Source organism: Grus americana, chromosome 6 (genome assembly GCF_028858705.1).
Source record: "Grus americana isolate bGruAme1 chromosome 6, bGruAme1.mat, whole genome shotgun sequence".
NCBI lineage: Eukaryota > Metazoa > Chordata > Aves > Gruiformes > Gruidae > Grus > Grus americana.
This window is the reverse complement of record NC_072857.1, coordinates 42,462,173-42,468,845: the sequence shown is the minus strand read 5'-3', so window position 1 is coordinate 42,468,845 and position 6,673 is coordinate 42,462,173. Positions and strand designations below refer to the sequence as shown.

Below are 6,673 nucleotides of genomic sequence, written 5' to 3'. Positions count from 1 at the left end.
GATGTCATGGGTGCCAAAGAGCTGCATGGCTTCAAAAAGTGACTTGACAGATTTGTGGTAGAAACCGAAGCGCGGGCTCTGGTCGGGGAAGTCCCTGGGCTCCTATAATCCCAGCGCTGGGCTCAGCTGCAAAGCAGGTTGCATGAGGAATGCGTTACCTTTGCAGAGGTTTTCCACCTTGTGCTGTCGGTGAGTAGGGTTGGGCTTTCTGAAAGGGTTTGCCGCAGTTGAAGCACCACCATGGTGCCCAGGTGCCTTCCGAGCCCATTTGCCTGCATGGTGCCTTCGGCCTCCCCTTGCGGGACTCTGCAGTCCAGCAGCCGCTCCATGCCCACGTTGGCACACACCACGCAGTGAGGGGAACCGTCCCCAGTGCCAGGTCCTGCCCACACTCACTGCAGAAGGGTCCCTGACGCCTGTCCTATCATACCCCAGGCTGAAAGGACTGAGGTGCAACGTCTTTGTAGGAAAGAGCCTGGAAACTGCAGCTAACGGTGACCCTGCTGTCATTGCATCAACAGCCTCCCTGGGCTTGGGACCTTTCACCAGGTGCCTGATGGGTGCGATCACAGCTTTTTGTGTAATGTCTCGCATCTGCCAGCAGTGTCCAATAAAGATTCGGCTCTTTCCTCAGCCAAGGAGTCAATCACGTCTCTTGTCTCAGCCCCGCTGTCTGCTTTTCACAAAACTGGCAGGAATCGGGAGTGGTACCCTGCTGCTGAACTTGCCAGAGAGGCATCGCTGGGGAGTCACAAAGCAGGTGAGCAGAGCATGGCCGCGTACCGTGCCCGCTCAGAAGTGCCCAGGCTTGAGCGGAAAAGGTGAGTGAAGAGTCCCCAGTATTTTTCTGTGGAAGTCTCAGGACACAGTGGGGGCTGTGGCTACAGGAAGCTAATGCTGCACCTTCTCTTTTGCACAGCACTAAGCCATGCTCCGTTAGCATCCTGCCCAGGGCAGCAGCCTGCTTCTATGGTGCTTAATTTTCTGGCCCGGGTGCTCTCCTTGGCCCCCCTTGACAGTCCCAGCTGTCCTCTTCCCCTTGTGGGGAATCTTTTCTCTTCCCCTCTCTACAAGCATTAACAGATTAACGATCCCCGGGAAGGTATTTAAGCAGCATTCTCTGTGCTGAGGTTTCCCAAGGCCCGGGATGTGTTCAGGTTGTGGCAGCTGGTCCCATGTACCTGCTGAAGAAGCCGCTTTGTCCATCCTCTGAGGGCAGTGAGGTGGGTACCGCTGCCTGCCCATGCCCAGCTCCTGGTCCCTGGGGGTCCCGGCTGTCCCCAGCCCTGCGTTCCTCCCTGGGTGTGGGCTCTGGCACTGCCCGGCTGTCCTGGGGAGCAGGCGTTGTCCCTCTGCATCTGAAACCATAGGCTAATCTCTTTCAGCAGGGAGAAAAAATAACTTAGCAGCTCATCAGCTAGCTAACAGCTTGGGGTGCAGATGATGTGGGACCACTCCTAATCATCTTCATTTGGAGATGGGTAAGGGGGAAATGTGATATTCCCTCAAAACACCTGTCTGTGGTAGGGAGAGGTGGCGTTTTTGCAAAGGCAGTTTGGGGATGCATCTATATTTAATGTCTAGATGTTGCTATGGAGAAGCTGGATGGAGGCCACCAGGAAATAGCACCTGGGTGAGAAGAGACCGTGTCCCCAGGGAGATGTTCCTGTGGGGCTTCCTGCTCGCCCAGGCGCTGGACATGGGGGCTAGCTGTGTCCCAGCTGCCCCCCTGGGCAGGGCTGTCCACGCAGGGGTGACACAGGCTGGTGTCACCTGGTGTCACCTCCTCCCAAGACGAGGGCTGAAGATGGGGGGACTAAGCAGAGGGGCTGTTGGTGGGCCTGAGCATGGCATCAGCGCCCATAGCTTGATCAGCAATGACAGGAGCTGTCCCCATGGCTGTCCCCTCTGCATGGTGAGCTGTTCTTTAAAAAAAAAAAAAAAAAAATTCTCTGTCACTTATCAAAAATGTTTCAGGCCTTTTGGGTTTTTCCCTGTGATTAAGTCTAATAAGAAGGAGGATTTATTAGTATCTGCTTGCTGATTTCAGCTTTACCTCTGTTGTGAAAGATCTAATGCTGTTATTCCTGAGCAAGGACTTCACTCAGTGTGACCACAGCCCTGACGGCAGAGCAGCGTCCTAACCCTTTCCCGGCTGCCTCGCGAGACAGGCTGCACTGGTGTGGCTAACGAAGTCCTGAGTGGGGGCAAAAATAAATCTGCAGCAGAAATCGGGATGGAGGAAAACGTTATCTGAACCTTGACAGCATTGCCATGGTAACGGGGGACCTGCCAGCAAATGCTGCAGGCTGGCACTGCGGGCAGCGTGGCACTGCGGGCAGCGTGGCACGCTGTTATCTGGGCTGCAGAGGGGCGGTGGGACGGAGAGGCTGATTTCCCCCTAGGGAATCTGGCAGGAGCCTTGGGAAGATGCTCTGGGAGCAATGGCAGGGTGAGAGGCAGCTCTGGGAAATGACAGTCCCTTGGGCAGAGTCTGGCCTCCTCCGCCTCCCCTCCTGTCTTGCTTCCCATCCACGCTGCCACGCTCGCAGGGAACAGAAGTCTCGGCCGCAGCCTCGCAGCACGGCCGCCTTTCTAGCCAGCTGATACTTGACCGCAAAGGCCACAATTAGCGAGGTTAGTCATGCTGGTGGGAAGCAGTGATTCCCCTTTGTGAAAAAACACCAAGGCTTGGGCTATGTTTTAATTCCCCTGAGGAGCGAAACCCAGACCTTTGCGCATTGCTCATCCAAACCAAAAAAACCCCACTGGCCCGCAACATCCGCTGGGTAAGCCCCCATAGCGTTTGCCCTGGCCAGAGCCGTTTGCATCCCTGGCTGAAGCAGCTCCTGATCATCCCAATCCCCTTCCCCAGGCTTTGCTGAAGGCAGAGACAGGCAGAAGAGACCCTGTCCCAGAGGGGCCAGGCAGCACCCCGGTTCTTGCCCTGTTGATGGCTGTGACCGGGCTTCAGCTCTGAATGCGGCTCTGGGGGCCCTTGGCTTGCTCCGGCTCTCCATCGCCTTCCTGGGGCCAAACTGCTGAAACCGTTTGAGTCGGGTCCCTTGGGGCAGCGCCATTGGGATGGGAACACATTTGGCTGGAGGTATCTCCAGCGATGGGCTGGTGCGGGCAGCGGTACCTTGGAGCTGCACCCTGTGGGCTGTGGAGCAAGGCTGCAAACAGTGATTGTTTTAATTATGCTGCGCTGTAATTACCAGGCAGCGCATTTGCCCCCAGCCCTGCTGTGCTGTACAGGGAGAAAGTGCCCTTCCAGCTGCTGCCATTTTGCTTTTCCATGCATGCCTGTGGGGTGGGAGTGCTCTCTTTACAGCTATGTGAGAGGCAACATAGGAAAGAGTGAGTTAAAATAAACCAGGATAAAAATAGTCCCACGTGTGCTTGCTTTCTATGGGAAATGAGGGGAATTTTGACATGAAGCAAAAAAAATGAGAGTGAAATTTACCCTTCCAGATCACCCTCTGGAAACTGGAACGTGTCTCTGGGCGGGGGAGAAGCACTTTGGTCCAGTACAGCCCCTGGAAGATGGACAGAAGTGGGCGTCAGCTGAAGCGAGGGACTGTTGTTGCATGTGAGGAGCTGCCCCAGCTGCACCCATGTGCTCTGGGCCAGCACATCTGGGCTGATGTTCACGGCACAGAGCTGGGCTGCACACACAGCTCCACCGCTGCGGAGAGCCTGTGTGCCTGGTGGAAGGAGCAGCCCTCAGCTGGAGCCGAGGCTGGAAGGTCCCTGCATCGGCTGCACCACCAGGTAACCGCTTCTCTTTCAGGGGCAAAGAGAGAAGCTCCAGCGAGAGCTGTGTCGGGCACCCCCCTGCAGTGCTCCCAGCCCCCGGTTGCATCTGAGGGCATCCCCACCTCTGTGGCCACCCAAGGCAGCTCGTGGGCCCAGCCTTGGGTGCCATTTGTCAAGTCCTGCTGTAGCTCCAGACAGCTGCAGGCTGAACTTTGAAATCCAGTAAATGCTGTCCTGAATACAGAGTCGTTGCTCACCCAAACAGGGCAAGGTAGTAAAAACTGCTATTAGGCTAAAAAACTGGGGTGGTTTCTTGGGAGTTTCACATAGGAAGATGCCCAGTCGGGATTAAAGATGTCACAGGGTAGGGACTCCGTCTCGGCCCTTGCTAATTCACAAAATATATAAAGGCACCTCTCCCCTCTGCGTTGCTTCTTCCCTCTTTTGCAATTTCTCTTAGCTGCTGTAACTTTTCTTTCTGCCCAGCTAAGCTGTCTCGTGCTTAAGCAATGCCTCTGGGCTGACCTAACTTTGTTGTACGCAAAAAGGAAACATAAGGATTCATCCTTAATTGCACCGATGGGAAAAGAAAACATTAATGGTGTTATAATGGAAACACAACCCCACCTAGATTTGTACGTGGCCCTGGTGCATCAGGAGACCCAGACGCCAGAGGCTGGGCTGCGCGAGCCTTCGCCTGGGCTATGGGAGCTGACATCTGGGGCTGCGACCACTGCGCAAGGCTCACCTCTGCATGCTGATGCCAGTAAGGCATTAAAAAAATCCAGGCAGAGTTCCCATTCAAGATCCGCACAGCCTGGTTGTGCCAGGACTGCCGGTTTGCGTCTTGTTTTCACATGCGTTGTTTCCTAGGTGTTTTTATTACGCAGCAATCTTCATAGGCCCAGATGGGCTGGGCGGTGAGTTGTGGGGATACCCTGAGTGTCCTAAATCACAAGTTTTCCCAACGCAAGCTGTGGAGGGGCTCCTCTTGCCCTGGGTGCGATGCTGATGCCTCTGGTTTTTTCATGGGTACTTGGGTCCCACTGCAAGGCCATTTGGTGGAAGTGAATCAGTTGCGTTGAAGCTGGGGGAGCAGCATTGGCCTCCACGTGCCAGGCAGCGTAAGATAATGATGTGTTAAAAGTATAGGAAGCAAAGACTTGCTGGGGAAGCAGTGCTTCAACCTGAGGACTGCAACCTGAGGTGGTTAGGTACAGCCCCCGGACACCAGGATGGGGAAATGCCATGGAAAAGGGCATTTGCTGGGAGCGGGGTTGGATTTGGCTGTTAAACACAGTGAGAACAGACCCAAAACCAGAAGCGCAGCAATTGTGACTTGTCCTGCCTCTTGTCTCAAACAGTGTGTCCATGGAAGGAGCCTCACGTAGGGCTCTGGAGAAGAATCATTCTCCTGTTTGCCCTATGCAGTAGCTCCTGAGCAGACCTCTGTCACGTGCCGAGAACAGCAGCAGCCCCCAAAGAAAACGTAAAAAATGAGTGAGACCTTGCAACAAGGCCACCCCAGCTGCCCAGGAACCCCGTTCTCCTTCCTGCAAAACCCTGGAGTATAGAGCAAAGGCCAGGTGTCATGGTGTCAGTTTAGGAGGAGCTCCTCGAGCTGAGGTTTTTAAGACCCTTCTGATATGCTGATTCCCACAGCACCAGCTGCCTTTAGGGCAGAATAACCCTTAGGCAGTGTTTTGGTGTGCTGCTACACAGGCTCAGTAAATCAATTCCAGCCAGCAACGGAGAGCGCCAAATGCCCGTGGTGAGCCCTTTGAGGGCAAATGCGTGGTGGATAACTGCGTACCAAGAGACCCACCGCTGTACCATTCAAAGACAAGTCTCCCCAGGTACGGGTAAAGGCACAAGGAACCTGCCTGGGATTTGCCACATACGTTCGAGATGATGAACAGCAGAAACCAAGCTAATGATGCTCATCTGCACTCTGTTAAAGCAGAAACCAAGGCAGCAGTGGCAAGACCAGGAGATGGGCTGATTTATAAGAAGTCAATTTATTACATGCCTTATCCTCCCAGATCCTCTTCATTTCCTGTGTCCAGAGAGAAAGGAAAGCAAACACGTTAACAGTGCACCACAGCAAAGCAACCCTTTCTGGTGGCTTCCATGGACTAAGTCTGAGCAAACTACTTTTCTAATCATGGCCTCTGTCCAGATGGATCCCAGAGAAATTAGTAAGTGTGAAATCCAAAAGGACCATGATTAGATCTAGTGCTTTTGGGTGCCGCAGCCTGCAGTATCTCAACTTGTTACAGGTCGTCTTGAGCTGGCCTGTTCTGACCCATCCAATAGGTGCATTTGATGACTATGGGGACATCATACTGGGACCAGGGATATCCTGGGCTTCCCTCCCCATTTCTTGCTTTTTCTTCTAACTGGCAACCAGCACAGCCTGTTGAAAGAGGGGGAAGAAACATTACTAAGTTATGCTAGCCAGGCTTCTCATGCATAACACGAGAAGTGGAGAGAGACTGAAGTCATGGTTGCCCTTCATGTAGTCCACCTGTCTGAGACCAAATGGAAGTTTACTGAACTTTCCTGGAGTCCGAATTCAAGTTTTTCTCTTCAAATCTGTTCTTTATAGGCTTGGTTGCATTTTAGGAGCTCAATAAAAACAATCCTTTAAACACAAACAGAAGAAAAGTGGTCATTACAACACATTCCAGGCTGGCACATGTTAGAAATGTTCTTAATTAATAGCACGATGGGAAGAAAAACGAAAGGGAAATGTTAAAGCAAGATCATGGACAGATGTAGAGGAGGAGCCCCATGAAGGAAGATGTCCACAAAGTCTCTCCTAGCACACGGCCTCCAAATTGTTCCCAGGAGAGGACTGTGGAGCCAAGGCCTGGCTAGATCAGCCTCCCCGCTGATGCAAGCTGTGGCAGGA

At 53.4% G+C, this 6,673-nt stretch overlaps 1 protein-coding gene across 1 annotated transcript; it reads left to right on the top strand.

The window, feature by feature from the left end:
• Positions 1 to 276: 276 nt before the first annotated feature.
• Positions 277 to 6,259, top strand: LOC129207872 (uncharacterized). The gene is made up of 4 exons (XM_054829507.1): positions 277 to 353; positions 436 to 760; positions 3,475 to 3,774; positions 5,124 to 6,259. The coding sequence occupies exons 1-4, from the start codon at positions 277 to 279 to the stop codon at positions 5,148 to 5,150; spliced, it is 729 nt and encodes a 242-aa protein (XP_054685482.1). The 3' UTR covers positions 5,151 to 6,259.
• The last annotated feature ends 414 nt before the right edge of the window (positions 6,260 to 6,673 follow it).